Source organism: Hyperolius riggenbachi, chromosome 11 (genome assembly GCF_040937935.1).
Source record: "Hyperolius riggenbachi isolate aHypRig1 chromosome 11, aHypRig1.pri, whole genome shotgun sequence".
NCBI classification, from domain to species: Eukaryota; Metazoa; Chordata; class Amphibia; order Anura; family Hyperoliidae; genus Hyperolius; species Hyperolius riggenbachi.
The window spans coordinates 84,405,196-84,427,559 of record NC_090656.1 but is presented as its reverse complement, the minus strand read 5'-3'; the positions used below and the strand labels follow the sequence as shown (position 1 = coordinate 84,427,559).

Sequence of the window (22,364 nt, the reverse complement as noted above, 5' to 3'; positions counted from 1 at the left end):
TCACTTACTTATTGCAGCCAAGAGTTTAATTTCAATCAATTGGACACGCCCGGATCCTCCATCGCTCTTTGATTGGGTTAAAAAGGTGGTTACAATAAAAGTTGCAGAAGAAAAAATTGCCCTGCAATTGGATAGGTGAGAGAGTTTTTTCGTACAAAATGGATGGGATGGATTGAATTTATGAACTCAGAAGAATATAAAGAGATTGAGGTTGCTGGTGTGGGAGGTTCTCATTGAGAGTAGTGCGTGTGCGTGTGTGCGCGTGCGTGCTTTTACTTTATTTGATTGTATTGTGATCTTTTTAGATCAATAAAAATGTGATAATTCAGGTTGGTATGAGCTCTGAGAGGTCTCCCAGTGCATCACTGCTGAATAAATGCAAATTATCCATGGTCATCCTTGGAAGCTAGCCACATCTCCAGATCAGCTGGAATGCAATGTTGTGTACAGACACAATTAACAGCTGACACATCATTGCATTCCGGCGGATCTGGAGGTGTGGCTAGCTCACAGGGACAATAATAGATTTTTATCACGGTCATTACCATTTCTGTATTCTGTATGCTGTATCCTTTTTTGTATTTTGTCACTAATTATGTATCTTGTATATTGGTGTACACCATTGTCTGTATTATGTACCCCATGTTTGTTTCTTACTTTGTACAGCGCTACGGAATATGTTGGCGCTTTATAAATAAATAATAATAATAATAAAGAATAATTTGCATATATTCAGCAGTGATGCCCTGGGAGACTTCTCAGAGCTTACGCCAACCTGAATTATCGCAAATTCTTTCTGTTTTAAGAAAGAAAACGTTTGTTTTCCTTAGCATGTTAGTAACAGGTTTTTTGGACCATTGTAGCCCCTCACACACTCCAATGAGTTCTGGTTCACAATGAGCTTGCTGGTTAATCTGTATATAAAAAAAAACACAAACAAACTGGATTTTGTCATGCTTTAAAATATATATTTAAAAGTTCCCAAACAGCTACAAATTCTACCCATAATTTTCAAAGAATCAGCTTAGATGTAAAGATAAAATTAGGTTTCAAAATCTTGACAATACTGAATCCATATGGGAGACTGTCATAGCAGAGGTCGTTGACACCATCACATACGTCTCAAGGAACGTGTAGCCACCTTACAAAAATAAACTATTTTCTGCAGACTTATAAAAGGAACAATGCAAGGAACACTACAAAGTCACCTCGCAATCTGTGGGAACACTTAACTCTGCCTCTGTAATGTCAGGTTACACATTAAAGAGATAGCATTCACTTATACAAACATTTTTTATTACATCTCAAATACCCTCCCTTACATCCTACACCGATAAAAACAAGGTGGGAGACGCGAGCACCCAGCAGGAGAGTGCCGAGCAGCTGCTGGTAGTACATCACCACAAATTATATAATATATATATACATACATACATAGACATACATACATACATACACACACACACGTGTATATATTAGGCAGGCTGTAGTGGATGAAGTTATTGATCATCTTCATAGCACCTGCAGTGGGAAGAGAGCATGAAAGTGTCCTAAGTGACAGGTGACATGATACCCAATCTTGCCAAGAACATCCCTGTGTTCCCATTATTTTATTTTTGCTGTAAGGGAGGGTTGATATGTCAGTGCCATAAATCAGTCTCTCTGCAAGTCAGGCTGCAGTTCAGTCCTCCCTGACACCCAATTAGAGGTCAGAAAACCTGTGCATGGCCGTGACAGACCTCTAAAAGCATGGTAAACATGGAACATGTTCAGCGGGCATCATTATACTGCATGGGGGCTGCCTAAAAGGAAAAGCAGCAATGGTTGCCAGTGAGAAGTAAAAAAAAAAAAAAAACCTTAAATCTAATTTTTTTTCAACAGACAAGAATCACCCCTCTTCCGCCACCAGGTGGCGTGGCACTGCTGACACCATCTTCTGAGCCCCGATCACCTGTAATACCGTGACTGAGGATGTCAGGATTATAGCGCTACGGGTGGAGGAGCCGATCCAGCCATCCAGAACAGGCAAAGATAACAACTCCCTGCCGCTCAGCATACCCTGTCAGGCCGGGGAATTGTGCATGGAAAAATGTGGCCCTGCAGCCATATAAAGTTTTACTATGTGGCTACTAAAAGGTTAACACTACGACCAGTTTCCATAGTCCTACTCCTAAATAGGACTGTACATTGTATGTAAAGCTACTCTCACACTGATGTTCTGCAAAGGACAATAGCAGAGTAGTGAGACTGAATCCATGGAAATTACATGAGGCATGCTGTGCAATACTGGACAATGTGCACATTTACAGTTGTGGTGTAGCTGTACTGTAGCTGTACTGTATGCTAGGCTACAGGTTAAAGTCTACCTTTGCACTGTCCCTGAAAAATTACAGCTATTTTTTACTGTTTTTAAAAGACCACATCAACAAATCAAACGGTTAAGGCAAATTCACACTACAAGAGCTTTTTAAGCGCTAGAGATTTTAAAAGCTCTTGCTAATGTAATGCTATGGGGGTTTTTATAAAATCACATCCCTCCAGTGCACACACACACAGGATAACAGTAGCAAGAGCTTTTAAAATCACAAAGCACTTAGAAAAGCTCTTGTAGGGTGAACAAGCCCTTATGCTGGGTACACACCATAAGTTTTTCCTCTCGATAGATGGATTCGATAGATCATTTCTGACATGTCTGCTTTTCCTTCCGATAGATTCTGCGCTTGATTTCTCATAGAAATGAATAGAAAAAAATATGAAAAGTGAGCGGAAGATAAGAGAATTGAGCGCAGAATCAAGCGGAAATAAACGATCGGGTGGAAAATTGAGCAGAAAAACGTATCGTGTGTACCCAGCATTATACTTTTTCATCAACTTAATGCACTCAGAAGTATTTCTTAGCCACACGAGGTTTATCACGTCGAATTAGTTATCAGCAAAAGTCACACTACAGTTTCACTGCAGAGAAATGAATTTAGAGCCCTGGATTCTTAACCCCTACAGCGAGGAAAGATAAAAAACGAACACCGTCAGGTTGGGACATATCACATGCCCCTTCAGGTTCTCTAGGAGCACATCATTATAAAGAAATGTCTATGAAAAAACTCCTTTATACAAAGCAAAATAACTGTCTCAACTGGACCCTTTGAATGTTTGAGATGCTTTTTTTTGCAATGTCAAACTATTATTTTTTTTCCCAGTTCAATTTATCACTAGCTTGCAACAGTAAAACATATCCTAAACACTAAAAACAGAGCCAGAAGCAACAACCTTATTTATTTTCTTTGGACATCCCATTATAGTTTTACAATGAAAACTACTTTCATTCATAACATGGCTACATGGGATGCATTTGATTATTCTCATAAAAGTAAGCACTGATGTAAATAAAGAAAACAAGAAAAATAAGGGCAATAAGGTTAAAAACTGTGGAATCTTCCAAACAAGAAGTGATGTATAATAGCTTAAAGGAACTACACAAGGCTAAAGCACATGTAAAAACAAAGCACAAGTTCAGGCTAAAATAACACTACACATAAAATGTGCATGTTAATATTATTGTAAACAGATTGAGAGATTATGAAAGCCGCCATAGACTTTGATCTACAAAATAATGCTGATTTCCTAGTTGTGTACTGATCCTTTGTGTTTAATACTTGAATCACTGAAGCAGAAGGAGTATGAAGATCTGGAGACTTCACAGTGTCGACCCGTGCCTACATTAGTTGCATGCTGACTGCAGGTGTGTGACAAACTCCAGTAGCCAAGAGATCAGCGTGATGTCTGGAAAATGAATATTCTTACAACCAGGTCTACAGTGGCAGCTTTCATAATCCCTCAGTAAATGGCCACTGTTAGAGCAACTTTTAATAAAGTTGAACACTTTGTAAGCCTAAAAGGGCACTAATGTCTCAGTGTCACCTATTCCAGACATCAAGACTTCTGACATCGGGAATTAAAAGCTGCTAGTTTCTTGGACTCAAAAAGCAAAAGACAAGCAACAGACCAGCAGTGGGCAGTTCCGTATGAGCCAAACCAGAACAATGACCGTGCGACAAATGGCACAAGTATTATTTGACAGACCTTTTAGTAGTATACACGTGGGCTGTTATTTCCCAGGCAGTGATAGAAACCTTTGTCACCTGATTTTTTTTCCCAGTATAAGGTTTAAGTTTCCTGGATAAACTCAGAAATATTCTCAAATATGAATGGAGTATAAACAAAGTTTCAATGTTAAACAACTTGGGGGCTGTGTGACTCCGGCCCATTAAAGACTGGAGCTTATTTTATTTTATTTTTTTGATAGGCTCACAGTGATCCCAGGGTCAGGGAGCCAAATAAAATGTCTCCTTACTGGTTCGTGGAACTCAGATGTCAAGCAGATGAGTTTAGTGGCGATGTATGTGTAGTTAAATCTAGGCCACGTTAGGCCTGCACAGCCACAAACCTGGTGTAGATTTAACTACAGATGGTCCACAAGTGGTTAAAATAGGTAAAAATGGTTTGCTTTGCCATTTCCGCAAATGCAACCACTATAGTCCTTCACCGGTACCACCACTACTCTGCTAGCTGGCCAAGCTGCAACTCTATTCCCTTGGCTTATCCCACCACCACTCTTCTTCCCAAACATGCATAATGTGAGTATGAAATGTAGTTATAGCTAATGTTCTTCAATTTAACCATCAGGTTACCTCTGCTGAGCAATTACCAAGTACTGATAACTATGCATCACTGCTTTGTCTAGAATTTTTGTATGTTTTTTCTTTGACCATCAATAAAAGCCGACGACGTGTCGAGTAAAAAAAACAAAAATTGAACTACTCTTGAGAAGTATAAGAGTGAAATGTAAAACTATAAGCGTGAAACTATAAATTAATTTCTGCACATACTCATGTTGACATAATTGGTTCATATTGGCACATTTAAGCTATAGAGGACTAAAAGTATCCTAAAAGCCTACTTCTCCTAAGGAGCTCTACTTTTAAATGACACACCTTTTTTACACCACTTATTGACCTGTTGCAGCAGGCTTGTTCCAAGAAACACATTAGGTGTCTTATACAGTGATTTGACAGTATTCATGGTATTTTCTTTGGAGAAGTTGCAGTCACTGCATGTCCTGTTGGAGTCTAGCTTAACAGAGAGTGAACTAGTGTTTGTACAACTGCAGTCACATCAACGCCGAGAACATTATAAAATAAATTTAGGAAAGTACTGGGGTGGGTTTTTTTTTATTAATTTGGTGCAGCTGTAATGTCAAAACTGTTGAATCATGACTGAACTGAAAAAGGTTGTGAATGTTTGCCAATTAAATGTAGGTCACTTTAAATAAAGCCAGACCAGATTTGCAGCATCATTTAAGCTTTCATGCGATTTCTAACCCAGTTATTTTAGTAAATCAGGTGCATTCGATTTTAAAAATGCCCCAACTTTGAGCTCATCAGCTTAGACAAAGCAAAGCATGGCATTAAAATGATATGTCCTCCATGAATAGACTCCACATTAACATCTCGGCGACCAGTTTCACCTATACAAAGCCTTTTACCAAAGAGGTTTGCGTATTGCTTAAGTTATCATTGCCTCCAAAACCATATTATTCATCTTCTTAGAACTCAAATTTCAAATAAGTCATTTCATGGTGCATGACATTTCCAGCAATGAGAACGCTGTTAATAAATTCTACATTTTATTTTGGGTAGCTAGAAGTGAGATCAGGGAAAATACTTTTCCACGTCTCAGTGGTTAAAAACCTTCCATTGATCTTATTAAATGTCCAATATGCATCACAATAGGGAGCAACAAAAAAGGAATGGCTTCTCAGTGGTTATAAGGCTTCCCGCAATCTTATAGACTTCCATACAGAACACAATAGGAATGAAAAAAAAGATGGTCTGTGGCCTCATTGTGATTAACAACAACTATAGCTGTAATGTAGTCTACTTATTGTAGCAGCTATTGAGATTATTATACAATGAAAGGCGAAATAAAACCTCCTTTCATTTGCCCTTTTACACTTAGCATGTTTTATCTCCACCACACACTGTATTCTATTTGCACAGATCATGTATATATGTATGTCCAAACAGCTTCTATAAATACATTAGTTAGCCCCTGCAAAGAACACAACCTAAAAAAACAAAAAACATAGATGGCAGATAAACAAACAGGTAGAACAACCTCCACTGATCAGCTTACAACCGCATGCCCAATATTGTGAGATTCCCCCTTTTGCTGCCACAACATCTCTGATCTGGCGATTCATGGACTCCACAAGAATTCAGAAGGTGTCCTGTGGTATCCAAAACAAAAATGTTGGCAGCAAGTCTTCTGCTTTCAGGGAATACAGCTGCCCTGAACAGATGTATGGGTTCTACTACAATGTTTACGCGGTACATATCAAAGCAAAATTTAAAAAGTTACAGCAGCTGCAGACTGGAATCCTATCTAATAAAATATCTGTCGCTGCGTCCAACTGTCCATGTTTTTTGCTACTGCGCATGTGCGCCACACGGACAGCCATTTGAACAGGAGGACAGGGCCAGGGAGCAGGGCGGACGGGTATGCGTGCATTCGCACTGACTGGCGGCGGCGTGAAAAACCTAGAGCCCATTTTTAAATGGGCTTAGGTCAACTAGTGAATAATAATAGGGAGTACCCCTACAAAATCTCTCTCTAAACCCTATTCTGAAAGAATAGAGTGCATAGAAAAAGATCAGGATCCTGACAGTGAGCCAAACAGGGCAGAGGAAGGAGAAAGCAGGCAGCATCAGTAGCCATGACTGCAGCTGAGAGTACCGCTTGAGTCAGTTGAGGGGATCATGTGGCTAAACAACTGCCCAAATCACCTTGAAGGACTTTTCCTTAACACTGATGGAAACTCCATTGACCACTCACTACTAAAAAGTATTATGATGGCCTAAATAACAATCTGTTCAAAGAATTCTCAGACCGTTGGCCATTATATTACACAGATGTAGGAAGCTTGGATAAAATTGCACAATCAATATTATATCGTGTATGGCCAGCATAACTACTCGATAAATCTCTGTAAAGAAAATATTTTTCAAAGATATTAACCTCTGATTATTTGTATCTTCATATGCTCACTTTATTTGGCTCAAGCTTGGTTCAGAGTCAGGGTATGGGATATTTCTCTTGTCATAGGACAGGGCAGGAAGGGATAGGACAGCTTTCAGTTGACAAATCTCCATAATGGTCACATGCCAGCAATTTTGGTCCACAAATTAAGGTATTTAAAATGTTCTAACAAAGTACCACGTATCACTGCGGATAAGCCAACATTTTAAAACTCAAAAGTTGGGGAGGGGGGGGGGGGGGGCGCCTATCCTTGGGGCTATTATTTGGGTGAAGGGTAAGCAGATTGTGCTTCAACATGTATAGCTACTTGGCCTCATTCTGGCTTACTTCCTCTAGTGTCCTGTACACCTTTGCAAGCTGGGCTCTAGAGCTCCAAACTCCGTTACATGCCAGTTAGCCTGCAGCTCTAGTGGCCAGTTCAGAAGCTGCAAAGGACGGTGCAGGAAGCAAGCTGGAGCAAGAACTGGTAACCATACATACTAAAGCATGCCCATACCTGCACTCGCCACCTGTCAGCATGCTACAAATTGGTGCTTTGCAATGGGGGGGGGGGGGGGGGGAGACAGTGGCACATTAAGGGGAGGGACAGGGGGTTGACAGCCTATCTGCGGGTCATAGCCTTTTGCTTATTTTTTATGTTAAAAGTGTGTGTGTGTGTGTGTGTGTTTGGAGGGGGTGTCAGCATATGGTGGGGGGGGGGGGGGGGGAGGACTTGGTAAGTCAGACATTAGGCAAGCAGAGATTGGGGGGAAAAGAACTGTATATACTAAGCAGCAAATGTCCATGCTGTGTACGATACAAAATTATTTATTTACTCTTATCTCTCGTTTTACTCTCTTTGTTTTATACTGAATCACTTTCCCGGGAGCACACGGAAATAAGTCATTACAGGCAGTCATTTAGAACCGAAGGCAATATGGCTCCCTTATTTTTGATGTGCCCCTGAAAAGGGTTTCTTATTTGATTTTTAAACCCAAATGAAGAAACGCTGACTGAAGAAGGATTTATTTTTTCCACAGCAAGAACAGAATTAATGATACTAGGGATATGTAGCAGTTTTAGATTGTGACAGTAATTAATGGTATGGCGCTTCTTATTGTGTGAATGATCTTTTACATTTTTTAGATACTATCCCTAATGGGGTCCTCAGAGTCCACTATGACTCTCTGATTTGTATGGAAGGCATTCAGTGATCTGTAATTTGGCCTTATTTCAAATCAAAAATGTTGCTAATTGGGACAGCAACATGTTGGCAGAGATGTTGACATCTGGAAAGGGCTTGTAGGCCACACAAGGGACAGACAAGATGGTATTAAAGGCTTGTTTCCATGTAAAGAAGCGTGCTGCGGGAGAGAAGGAGAGATGCAAATCTTCAATCACAAGAACAAGAACTGATCTGCTTTAATTGTGTCGCCACGTTACAGCTAGTGTATCAATCTCACCGACTTCTGTTCATAGAGTTCTAGTGATTTCTGCTCATGTATCTACTTGGCTAGGAGGAAGATCATTTCCCAGAATGTAGTACACATTGAACATATGCAAATACTGAGACCCCACACTGAATTCCCATACCGGACTGAGCGCAGAGGTGCCTTGATTAGCTTGAAGTGCAACTCCACTTTCAGTAAATTGCTGTAAGCGTAGCAGTGCAGCACCAACATTCCCTGTAATTTAATGCTAATAATAATGATTAGGTTTTCACTTTAACATGCACTGAGCTATTCATTTTCAAAACTGACTAAAGCCTAAAACTGTACTTGAAATCTATGTTTATATTAAGCGTATGTCTAAAAAGGGGGCCGCAGTAATTTGGGCCCTAGACTTAGACGATGGTAGAATATCAGTGAAATCACCAATATTCTACTATTGGGTGGTGCGGATTACGATTGTTAAAAAAAATAAAAAAAAAAAATGAATGAGACTGTGAGCTCTCTCTATTTGGGTTGTTCTGGGGAAAACATTTTATTGTGAGGATGACTTTCTCCACATGCAAAAATGGCAACGGACTGATACCCCATGCAAAATCAATACGTTTTCATGTAATGCCATTTTTATGTGTGTGCAAAAAAACAAAACAAAAACCAAACCCTGATAGCATGCAACTTTTTCACTCTACCATAATGGGCATTCATCCTATTAAATACACTGTGGGCCATATGCAATTAACTTTTTCTCCTGAGTTTTCTCCTAGGAGATAATTTTTCATCTTCTATTTAGAATAACTTTTTAGCACTTTGCAATTAAAAAAGTACCAAAAAGCAGGTGGAAAAGTACTATCAAAACTATTTTAAAGAGAATCTGTACTTTAATATTCTTTCAATAAAAAGCATACAACTCTATTCCTTATGTTCCCCTGTGCCCCTCTGTGCTGTTTCTGTCACTCCCTGCTGCAATCCTGGCTTGTAATTAACAGTTTTAGGCTGTGTTTACAAACAAATGACTGGCTTCTAACCACAGTATAATAGGCTAAGAACTAGCTTACTGTGTGACTCATGCAGAGCTTGGAGGGGGTGTGTAAAGCTTCTGCCAATGACAAGTAGTGCTGCACATTCCACACATTCCAGCCTCTGCCCGACTAAGATTTATTACAGAGACCGTGCAACTAGAAAAGGTTGCAGTAAGACAGATCACATCAGAACAGGTATAGGAATTTATAGGATAGAAGAAATAAGGCTCAAAATTTTGTTACAGAGTCTCTTTAAGTATTTTCTTGCTTTCTGGTGATTTAAATCACATTTTATCGAGAAGTTTAAAAATATCACTTAGGAGAAAACTCAGGTGAAAAAATGAATTGCATATGGGCCAATGTGGCTGTAGAAGAGACAAATGTTTTTCCATGTGTAAATGTGCACGGTGTCCAGGAAAGCACTAGTTTTACTGTAAACGGGGCCTAATGATATTCCCCAGAGTGCCTGGAAATGTAAGTTTCCCAGCATGAGAAATTTGCGGTACAAAGTAATAGCCCGTGTTACTTATTTTCAACTTATGGAAATAATACAGAGATTGGCAATGGACTGTGAGACTCCGACCTTGCAATGTTTGTTAGGAAACCACTGAATGGTTGTACTTAGGAAAAGGGAGCAAGGTGAAGAAATATTTGACATTAAGATCTATCCACTTATGTCTTCCATTCCAGTTTTCAGCCAGTTACAAATGACTAGAAAGAAGTGCTTGAGAACTTTACACCAAAGTTTTCCCCCAAATCATAAGCCAGTATACCATTGGTAAACACACCATTAGTAGCTGCTAATGAATGATTATGCATCCCAAGCCCAGCTTTGATATTCATATCCATGTTTTGCCCATTATATTTTAGAGCTGATCTCTCAAATAAGCATGTGGCTTTGGCAACATTCAGCAAAGATATTTAATACCTATCTGGAAGCATTACCAATGTATTTATGGCAGCCTTGAATAAAATAATGCTATAAAATTTTAAATCCCAAGAATTAAAAGCTAAACGATCACTCAGGTGTGGCTCTGTTCATCTCCTGTCTTCTACCTCGTCTGGAATAGGGGAGATTAGGTTGCTCGCTAAAGGCCTAAAACCAAGACTGTCAATTTCAGCTTATCTTAGCAGCATTCTGTAGACTGGTACTTGGCACACAGTGTTTGTGCATCCATCATCTACTGTTATTTCCAAACCTAGTCAGAGCTGGTGACAGTCACTGTGATCACCTGATAAACATGTGCTTTTATATATCCCCATAATACCAAAAGGAGTTCAACCATTTCAGCCCACGGGTTGTTTTCACCTTATGGATGAGAAGAATTTTCACATTTTAGCGCTTCTCCTTTCAATCCCCAATAACTTTATCACTACTTCTCACAACTAAATGATCGATATCTTATGCTAAGAATTAATTTATTCTAAATGCATTTTAATGGGTCTAATAAAAAAAATTAGAAAAAATTCATTATTAGTTTTTGGCCATTACAGTTTTAAAATAAAACATAAAACTGTGGATAAAAGCCACATATTTTATTTGTCCCAGTTTAAATTATAGCCCTATGTTTAAATTATAGGCCTAGTACAATGTAGGTTGACAAGATTTTATATGGAAACAAAGGAGCATTTTTTCAGTTTTACATCCATCACTAATTGCAAGCACATAATTTAATAATAATATACCATGACATACATATGAAAACATTTTTAGTTCCTAATGTATGTAGGTGTAATTTTACTATTTGGCCACAAGATGTCCTCGTGTATTTCTTACTGCGTACAATAAGTATGCTAAATAAGAAGTAATGCGTGGCTGTGTTATTTCGGAAGTGACGCAGGCATCTCATTGATGCTGGCAATCACGGCGGCCTAGAGGGGAGATGAATGAATGGGAACAAAGTTCCCATTCATTAATCTAATGATTGGTGGCGGGAGCGACGGAAATGAGCGAGCGGGAGGGAGTGCAGCAGCACCATTTGAGAATGATCTCTGTTTTTTAACAAAAAATTGTGCAAAGTTATAATAATAAAACAGCAGCATATTTTTGCAAATTTCAGGATGACAAAAATATATACAGTATAATAAATATAAAATGCTACTGATTAGAAGAGAGTCAATAATAAACATTGATGGTGTTAAATGGTCAATCTAGCCAAGTTGTTAACACATGTTAAGGTCAAGTGATGTCTTAAAGACTATAGACCTCAGATGATCATGATTTCCTTTATAAAAGTGCCAGCATGACAGGTACAGCTTTATGATAACTTAAAAAAAAAAAAGTATTATGGTGCCTAGTGCACTGTGTTATATTTCTTCTTATTCATGTCAAGTGCTTCTGTTCAACCAATGGCACAACAGCAGAAAGATCATGTATTTTTTTTGAACTGGTATTAGTATGTGTATAGATCATTGTGCATAATAGACTTAAAAGCCTTATAACTTAGAATTATGAGATATTTTTCCATGAATTCATCCTAGATAACTTAAAGGATCCCTGAAGTGACATGTGACATTATGAGATAGACGTGTATGTACAGTGCCTAGCACACAAATAACTAGGCTGTGTTCCTTTTTTTCTTTCTCTGCCTGAAAGAGTTAAATATCAGGTATGTAAGTGGCTGACTCAGTCCTGACTCAGACAGGAAGTGACTACAGTCGGACCCTCACTGATAAGAAATTCCCCTTTTTATCGCTTTCTTGCTCTCAGAAGCCATTTTCTGCTAGGAAAGTGTTTTATAGTTGGAATTTCGTATCAGTGAGGGTCACACTGTAGTCACTTCCTGTTTAAGTCAGGACTCAGTCAGCCACTTACATACCTGATATTTAACTATTTAAGGCAGAGAAAAAAAAAGGAACACAGCATAGTTATTTGTGTGCTAGGCACTATACATACACATGTCTATCTCATCATGTCACATGTCACTTCAGGTATCCTTTAAATGTAGTGGCTATGATTTCTGAAAAGTTTACTATGTAAAAGTTGATTGTAGTAAATGATCAGTATTTGGGGGTAAGGGGGATGTCACCACAAGCAGCAAAAGAGGACAAGACCTTTAGACTGCAGCATTGGAAAAGTTTAAAACTATGTACAAAACCCGCAGACATTGCTGAAGGGGAGACAGGAGCAGCCAGCTGAACGACCGTAAGTGAGGTGATGCGGAATAGCATCGGGCTGATGGACACATATGAGCCCTCAGCATAGCTCCCTCTGAAGGACTGGGCTGTTGGCGGCAAGGTCGTGAGTACTATCAGCATCTACAATCACACACTGTACACACAGTGCGGAAACCCTTGATATGGACGGAAGTCTGAGGGATTAAAGCTATTGTTGAACTGTCATCTTCACTGGCCAGCATAAATGAATTGAATATGGAAATGCCATAGTGATTGGAGGCATTTTTGGTGGCTATATCCCCCATTACTAGAGAACAGCACAGTTGAGCAGAAATCTATGGGAAGATAATAAGTGGTCTGGTGATTAGAACAATCAGTTTGCTAGTGACAGTGCACTGTCAGACTGTGTGAGAGAGGAGGCCTCATGGTGTGTGCCGGGTGGAGGGCCCACGATTGTCCAAATATGATCTGGTAACCGATTGATTCGCATAGGCTCAGCTGGTAAAGTAGTGTAAACCATGTTTTGTATTACAAATTTTGCAGATTAGGTTGAATGACTTCTGAAAAGTTTACTATGTGAAAGTTGATTGTAGTAAATGATCAGTATTCGGGGATAACGGGGATGTCACCACAAGCAGCAAAAGAGGACAAGACCTTTAGACTGCAGCATTGGAAAAGTTTAAAACTATGTACACAAATTCAGCTGGGGTAAGCACTTCCGATTATTTGGACTGGAAAACTAAAGTGCATATATACGAGTCAACCCAACATCTCTGCCCACCTGCCCCAGCCTCAGCAATACACCTGGTCAGACTGCTGTCCCTGACGTCTACTGTTCTCCACAGGCTCTTTAACCACCTGTGGCCCTTCTATCCTTCCCGCCAAGAGCAATTTTCACTATTCAGTGCTGCTCCCATTTATTCAGCAATAACTTAATCACTACTTATCACAACTAAATTACCTATATCTTCATCTTTTTCGGGACAAATAAGGCTTTTGGGGAGTGGCTTCAGTAATTTGTTTTCTATGGTTTTAAAGGGAAAAATAAGGAAAACAAAATATACCAATCTAATCTGCACTTAATATCAAACATATCACTTTATCACAGTTCTCCTGTTCCTGTTTAAATGATGCAATTTAAGATGAGGAACTGTATGGAGCCAACAAGGAGGTTCTTCATCTACTTCAGGCTGGGAATGAGGCAGGGCTGTCAGGCTTCTGCTGCAAACTGGTTGTCACAATGCTGATGTGAAAAAAGCTGCTGAGCTCACTGCTCAAAATCAAAAGAAACAATTCTGGTTGACAAGCTTCGCCTTACCACCATACATCAGTACAGTTTGTTTTGGGCAGTTTGACATTTTCCTTTGACTTTGGATAAAAAAAAATCAATACAGTGTTGATAAAAATCGATACTTTCTGCCTAGATTTGTATTTTAAAGGAAACATCCAGTGATAGCTGATGACAGATATGATGCAGAGGTAACTGACAACTTGTGAGCAAAATGCAGTTGGAGGCTTTGGAAGTCCTAGGCAGTGTTATGAATAAGGCTTTATAACTGAAATGTTGTTTGTGGGGAATATGGCATTGATTAAATATGGTTACTGAACACAGACACTCTTCATTTAAAGCTCCCAACTGTAGTGATAATGGTAAGTCTCTATACTGTCTTATGAGAGGTTGCTCAGCTCACTTGCCAATACTGGACGCAAAACCTCAGCTAGGGTGGTGAGGGAAGAGTTAAGCCAAAAATCACCTTCTAAATAGCTACTCAACAGGGAGAAGTGTCACTTCTGACTGGAAACCAAATCAATCTGTTTCTTTCCTTGTCATACGGGATGCATGTAAGGCAGCTTGGAGTGGCAGTCTCATGGTGTCCCAATGGCCCAGTACACAGAAGACCATTTATCAGCATTTGTTAGGCGCAGCTGAAAGAGCGCTTACCATACATCTCATCAAAATAATTATTCTGAGCTTCAAGAATAGAGAGCTTATCCTTAAATTACCTTGACATGCTGTACTGTGGAAATAATAAAAACAGTTGCAAAAACAGAAAAATGCTCAAATTAGCAGATAGAAGTGTAACTCCTGCATATCTCATCTGAGCAGTAACATGGGTCCAGTACTACAGAACACATCCACCGAAAAAACTATTAATTTGTCCATATCCTACAAACATACCTTCACCTACCAAAACCAGACAGACACAATGGACCTTATTAATAGGAAGGTGACTATAAGTGTTACCAGTACTTAAAGGGAACCTGAAATGAGAGGTATATGAAGGCTAACATATTTATTTCCTTTAAGGCCTCTTTCACAGTGGGACGTAGCGTTTGATGCAACGTGAAGGTCGCATAACGTGCCCCTAATGCAACGCATTGAAAGACTATAACTTGGACGTTATAGTACATTCTTTAGCCCGGAGTTTGGTGATGGAACGAAAATGGCGCATGCGTTCCATTTTTTTAAAAAAAACCTTACCGAACATGTGCAACACACAATGCAGCAAACTTTGTAATGTGTGCACTGTGAATGTCGCACAGACTTTGTATTGCTGTGCGTTAGTCTGCGTTATAAAATTTTCTAATGTGCGACTTTAACGTCGCACTGTGAAAAAGGCCTAAATGCCACCAGTTGCCTGGCTGTGCTGCTAATCCTCTGCCTCTAATACTTTTAGCTACAACAAGCATGCAGATCAGATGTTCTGACTGAAGTCAGACTGGATTAGCTGCATGCTTGTTTCAGGTATGTGATTCAGACACTACTGCAGCCAAAAAGATCAGCAGGACTGCCAGGAAACCGGAATTGTTTAAAAGAAAATAAATATGGCAGCCTGCATATACTTCTCACTTCAGGTTTCCTTTGTGTGCTTAAAATGGGGCTCTAATTAGTTATACAACATATTTGCCTTTGCTGATTTTACCTCCACTTCACAGGTTTTAATTTAGCATCCAGTATGTGGAATGTGAGCTGCAACTCTGCTTAAACCGAAGGTAAACTTGCTACAGCCTGATCTCTGCTAAGAATGTGAGTTTGTAAGTTTTCCCCACTACTGTTGGTGTTAAAGTGAACCCAAGGTGAGAGTGATATGAAGGCTGCCATATTTGTTTCCTTTTAAACAATACCAGTAGCCAGGCAGCTCTGCTGATCTATTTGTCTGCAGTAGTGTCAGAACACCAGAAACAAGCTTGTCAGATCTGACAATGTCAGAAACAACTGATCTGCGGCATGCTTGTCCAGGGCTGAAAGTATTACAGGCAGAAAATCAGCAGGATGCCAGGCAACTGTTATTGCCTAAAAGGAAATAAATATGGAAGACTCCATATAACTATTACCTGGGGTTCACTTTAAGTTGCCTTCACTACCCCCCCCCCCCCCCTGATTTTTTGATCAACACATCAGCACACACAGAGTATGGGGAGCGCAAAGTAATTTAGGTTTTCGGCTACTTTCACGCTATATAAGTGGCTGGATAGTGTACTGGTTAAGTGCACCGCCTATGACATAGGTGACTTCCTATTCAGTACAATTCAGTAAGGAATCCTTGGGTAAAACTCCCTAACACTGCTAATGCCTCCAGGGCACATCTAGAGGCTGCAGCTCTCAAGCACTTTGATTCCAATAGGAAAAAAGTGCTAAATGTTGGAAATATTATATATGTTGTGTATCCCTGAAATTTAGCAATCGCAACGGTTATGTAAAGTCATCTTGTGACCTACTGCTGCGATGCAACCTGTCCAGTGCGGCATACAGTCCAGAGACTTTATACTTGTACCACATGCCTTGCCAGATAACACATTCCATGCATTGCACCAGTAGCAGTAGTGGCTGTAAAGTGTACTGGTTAAGGGCTCTGCCTCTGACACAGAAGACCTGGGTTCAAATCTCAGCTCTTCCTGTTCAGTAAGATGCACCTAATCAGTAAGGAGTTTTTTGGGCGAGACTCCCCAACACTGCCACTGCCCACTGAGTGCGCTCTAGTGGCTGCCTTGCAAGCGATTTGAGTCTGACAGGAGAAAAGCGCTACACAAATATAGGAATTATTATTATTATGAAAGGCCCATTGAAATACAGTATAATTGCATTGCATCATGATGCACAGCAAGGCAAGGGACGTAGTGTGAAATGAGCTTTAGAGTGAACAATGAGTCACAAACCGGCATCCGCTATTAGAGAAAAAAAAAGATTTTTAAAAAGTGTAAGCGCACAAACACTTCAAAAGTGATCATCCCAATATGTGGCTGTTTCTTGCACATACCAAATGCTTTCTTTATTTCACCTTACTTGGGAATATCTTGGCGTTCTGATTATTTCCGGATTTTAGGGTCTAAAAGCGGTGCAATTTTGTTGCACCCTTTCAGACCCTAAAACCTGGAAAAAATTATGCTGCCAGGGAGATCTGCAGCAGCTCAGCAATCACTCACCTCCCTGGCTCCAGCGCTGCAGTTAGGCCTCCATCCTCCGGGTGGCGCTGCAACTCTAAAGTGAAATTGCCGGCTGTCGTCATGACCACAGCCGGCGATCTCACCAGCAGGAAGCAGAGCCCTGGAGGAGAGGATGAAGAATGGCAGCCGACGTCGGGATCCCTGGGAGGTATGTAGAAACGCTCCCGCTGCGCGCATTGCTCTGCATTCAGCCTCCGGCGGCCACCCCGAGCAGAGGCCGGATTACAGCTCTTAGCTGCGGTTTTCCGCCCCGACCCTAGCTCGGGATAACCGCCAAGGAGGTTAATAGGCCAATGTGCTTGGAAATCACTAAATAGCTGTATACAAAAAATTGAATCTCTAATTTACGTTCTTCCAGGTTTAGTTCCTAAGCATTATAAGCACTTTATTTCCTTGAAGACGTAATAGATGTTTTGGCATATCACTGTGTATTATAGCTTAATTGCTACTAAATGGAAATTGCGCACATCATCTTTAATCCACAAACAGATCACGTTTATGTTACATTACTATGTTAAACTGTTAGTTTACATCTAAAAGTTGAGGTTGCAGGGAATGTTCTAATACCGTAAGGAAAAATAATGTTCTATATCAGTGAGTAGGCATACAGTCAGTAAAGTGTTAGAGTAGTTCTATTTAAAGTGAACCCGAGTTGACAATAAACTGATGAGAATCAATTGTATTTTTCCTCCTACTCCTAAAACTGACTTTTAAGACAGCCCATGGTTTTATTTTTATTTAAACATTTACAAAGTAGATTGAATGTTTTGTTGTCTCTGCTTAGTGGCAGCCTCTTAAGTGTCCTTAAGAAAATACATGATCTATTGACTTTTTTTCATCTCCCCTGCACTCAGAAGTTGTATTCTGCCAGGAAAACGTTCATGGCTGTAATTTGCTTATCAGTGGTGTATACCATATTACTGACAAGACAGAAGCGGTCACTTCCATGCCTAGAAATTAACTCTTCCAGGCAGCAAAATAAAACATGTAAAATAGCCTGATTAGGTTTTGCACTGTATATACAAGTTTATCATGTCACGTCGCCTCGGGTACACTTTTCGTAAGTATACTTAAAGAGACACTGAAGCGAAAAAAAATATATATGATATAATGAATTGGTTGTGTACTATGAATAATTTCTAGAAGATTAGCAGCAAAGAAAATATTCTCATACTTTTATTTTCAGGTATATAGTGTTTTTTCTAACATTGCATTATTCTATAATATGTGCAGATTACACAACACTCAGCATTCAAAATGATTCTTTCAGAGCAGTCTGTGAAGTAATGACCTCTCCACTAGCAGAGAAAAGTAAACAGTACACTTACAGTTGAGATAATAAAAGTCAGATAACAGCCCTCTCCACGACTAAAGCAGGCCATACACTGGCTCGATTCACGGCCGTTTCGACAGCAGATCCAATCCTGGGATCGAATCTGCTGCCAATCGCTTGCGCTAAACGCACCCGCCGATCCGATTCCCTCCCGAAATCGGATCGGTCCGTCGATCGCGCCGTGCGGGAAATTACCCTCGATCGCCCGGCGGTAGGAGCGCGTCGCTTGCGGCGTACGATTCGGGCCCGATCCGAGCATGTATACATTACCTGAAGCTGGCTCCGGGGTCCTCTTCTCCTCGCTGCACCGCATTTCCGCATGTCCCAGTGTACGCTTATACTTCCTGTGTCACTCCGGTGACCAGGAAGTTGAAATAGAGGGCGCTCTATTTGAACTTCCTGGTCACGGAGTAACACAGGAAGCGCCGGGATGGAGCAAGAACAGCGGTGCGGTGCAGTGCGGAGAAGACGCCCGGGAGCCAGCCTCAGGTAATGTATACGGGGGGGAGGGGGGGACAGGCGGCAGGAGCAGCTGAACAGATTGTGATCGGTTTCAGGCTGAAATCTATTCACAATCTGTTTGCAGTAAAGGCAGCCATACGATCCCTCTCTGATCAGATTCGATCAGATAGGGATCTGTCAGCTGGTCGATCTAATGGCACATCGACCAGTGTATGGCCACCTTTACTTAGTCAGAGAGCTTAATGGCTTGTTTGCATAGAGATAACAACTGCAGTTTCTCAACTCTTCCTGTACTGGAAACAATTAGGGCCCGTTTCCACTATCGCGAATCCGCATGCGTTGACCGCATGCGGATTCGCACAGTCAGTACAAGTGGATGGGACTGTTTCCACTTGTGCGTTTCCCCGCACGTTTTTCTGTGCAGAAAAAATCTGCAGGGTAGGGCCCTCAGAATTCGCCTGCGTGTGGAATGCAGGCGAATCACACGTAATGTATTTAATAGGGAAATCGCATGCGTTTTCCCCATGCGTTTTTTGCCGCGATTTCGCATGCGATTTCGCATAGGTATTAATGTTAATTTACACAGGCAGTGACATGGTTAAATTCGCATACAGCCTTACCTATGCGAAATCGCATGCGAAATCACGGCAAAAAACGCATGCGGAATCGCACCCGCATGCGATTTGCCTGCGGTGATTCGCCGGCGATTCCGCAACGCTATAGTGGAAACGGGCCCTTAGACTGATGTATCTGATCCTAATGTTTTATTTCTTAGCTGTACTACAGATACAAATCATAATATCATCATTTTTTTTTCGCTTCAGTGTCTCTTTAAAATGGAGTTCTGATCAATAATACAATATTCTTACATTACTAATTGTAAGCACATTTTAAATATTACTGGCATCCTCGCCTCATTTCTATACAGTATTTGCGGTTTTAGAATGTTGATCGTAAACTAACTGCAGCTCCTTGCTTACATAATCTGTTCTTAACATATTCCTTTCTCTCTCATTTGTTACAAACTCTTTGTCAGCAATCCTTTATTACGTTGTGTTAAAATAGAGCTCAGCTTATCAATGTTAATAGAGTTTAACAACATTTTAACTATACTTTTGTAGAAAACTAAACTAACACTTTAACCTCCTCAGCGCTAATCACAAGTTCAGCTTGGGGTGGAAAAAACATGCCTGGAGCGGTAACCCTGAGCTGAAGTGGTAGCCACCAGGAGGTCTATGCAGAGCAATGCGTGCAGCAGGCATTTTAAATCACCTCCTGGGTGAGCCATTCTTCTCCTCCGAGGCTCTGCTTCTCCCTGGTGAGATCGCAGTCTTTCATCAAGAAGTCAGTCAGTAATTTCACTATAGTGTTACAGCCCTGCCTGGAGGACAGAGGGAAAACTGCAGCGCTGGATCCCAGGGAGATGAGTAAATGCTGGGCTGCTGCAGAACTCCCTAGCTGCATAATTTTTTCCAGGTTTTAGGATCTAAAAGCATGTAAAAAAAAATTGCACTGTTTTAGACCCTATAAGCCGGAAGAGGTGACCCGTTCTGCAGTTTATCTGTTTTTTGCAAGCACAAACCACAGACAGATTTTTGACTTGAGCAGGCTTTGCCTTAAACAAGGGATCCTGTGCAGTGTCGAAAAACAAAGCAATAAAAATTGATATAGGACGTGCTGGCTTTCTCTTTTGACTGCATACAACAGGTGTCATCCTCCTTGTAGCTGTAGCACTCCTGCATATAAGTGAGTGTGAGACAACTTTGAATGTTACAAGGTGCTGTCAGGAGACTGCCTGCTAGGGCGTTATTTACAGCAGAATATTTGGATTTCTTCCATACTGTTTGGGCACCTGGCTGTCCAGAGGCTATGCACTTTCTGGAGTATATTTCCTTCCAGAATCCAAGGAAGGGAGTATAGTGAGCTATAGTTTTGGTGTTCAAATTCAACATAGCAAATTTGGAACACCTGTATACTCCTGATTGTTGCAGTTCAACACTGGACAGGCAAAAGGGGTCACCTTGTGTTTTACATGACACCGATACTTCCTCCTTTCCTTATGGAAAGAGGAAGCATCAGAGTCACATGAATCACAATGTGATACGCAAGGCAATGAACTCCTCCTGGCCCGGCCTGTTTGTTCAGTGCTGAACAGTGGCAATCGGGAGCATTTGGGTGTTCCAAATACACTATGCCAAATACAAACACCAAAACTAGTGAGTGAGCCTGGCCACGACCTGTCACAAAATGTAGTGGGGGAAAGATGGGTAGTGGATGCCTGCGCAATGTCCTCTCCACCAAATAACAGCAGAAAGGCAATCAAGTGAGAGCAGAAGGTACTGCAGATAAAGCACCCATCATCTACACAACATAGGAAGTAGATTGAACATCCCAACAGGAAGTCACATGACTGACAGATTACACTGAGAAATAAAGTAAAATGGAGTATTTTTTTCACATTAAAACAGCTACATATTTGCTTAGCAGGGGATAGATGACACAGGTGCCTATTTTATTAAATTGTAGAAGAGCCTTAAACACAACAGTATTAATGTAATTATGTTGTATTTCATATGAAATAAATCATATTGATTGTCCTTCTTGGAAATCTATACAGCGAAAAATACTAAGGAATATTAAGACTAATTATTATGGCAATACTCGTGAATAAATGCTCAAACACATTTACATGTATAGCCTTACCTCAATTCTGCCCGTATCAGGCTGGAAGCCACGAGCTGGATCTTCAGTGGTGACCCTGCACTGAATGGCGCAGCCATTGATTCGGATGTTTTCCTGCTTCAGGCCAAGCTCAGGCAAGCTCTTTCCTTCTGCCACGTGGATCTGAGCATGAACCAAGTCAACACTACAAGAGAGATGAAGTCATATTACATTTCTTGGAACACTTACCATACACATACAATACACAACACACGGCAACAAAAAACTAAACAGGTGACTGTACTTGTAAAGTGAACCAGAGGTGAAAAACTGATTAACGTATTTATCCTCCTATTCGTAAAAATAAGTTTTAGATATCCCATGGTTTTATTTTATAGTTAAATATTTACAAAGTAGATGGAATGTTGTATTGTCTCTGATCAATGGCAGTCTAATAAGTGTCCCGGAGTTAAAATACATGAACTATTTACCTTTTTCTATCTCTTGCCTGCTCTCAGAAGTTTTATGGCTGTAATTTGCTCATCAGAGTTTTACTATATTCCTGAAATGGCAGAAACGGTTGCATGCATGCCGGAAAATTGTTGCCTCCGGTATTCTTTAAAAGCAGTTTCTGAAGACAACAATACATATGTTGTATTCTTGCTTTTGCTCCATGCTTGATTTCCATGCAGCCCGTCTGCACCATACATGTCTGCACCAGCAATCCACAACTCAGTACTATTATGGCCATTATCCATTTAATATTTCTCTTGAGTTTTATCAAACAAAATCAATTTTCATCTT

General features: G+C 40.4%; 1 protein-coding gene across 6 annotated transcripts in view; it reads right to left on the bottom strand.

Moving 5' to 3' along the window:
* Positions 1 to 22,364, bottom strand: part of PC (pyruvate carboxylase) — a 1,086,793-nt gene that overhangs the window by 405,942 nt on the left and 658,487 nt on the right. For all 6 annotated transcript variants that reach the window (XM_068259507.1, XM_068259508.1, XM_068259509.1 and 3 more), the window contains one exon: positions 21,603 to 21,765. In XM_068259507.1, the coding sequence (XP_068115608.1) occupies positions 21,603 to 21,765 (163 nt within the window). The remainder of the gene's footprint in view (positions 1 to 21,602; positions 21,766 to 22,364) is intronic.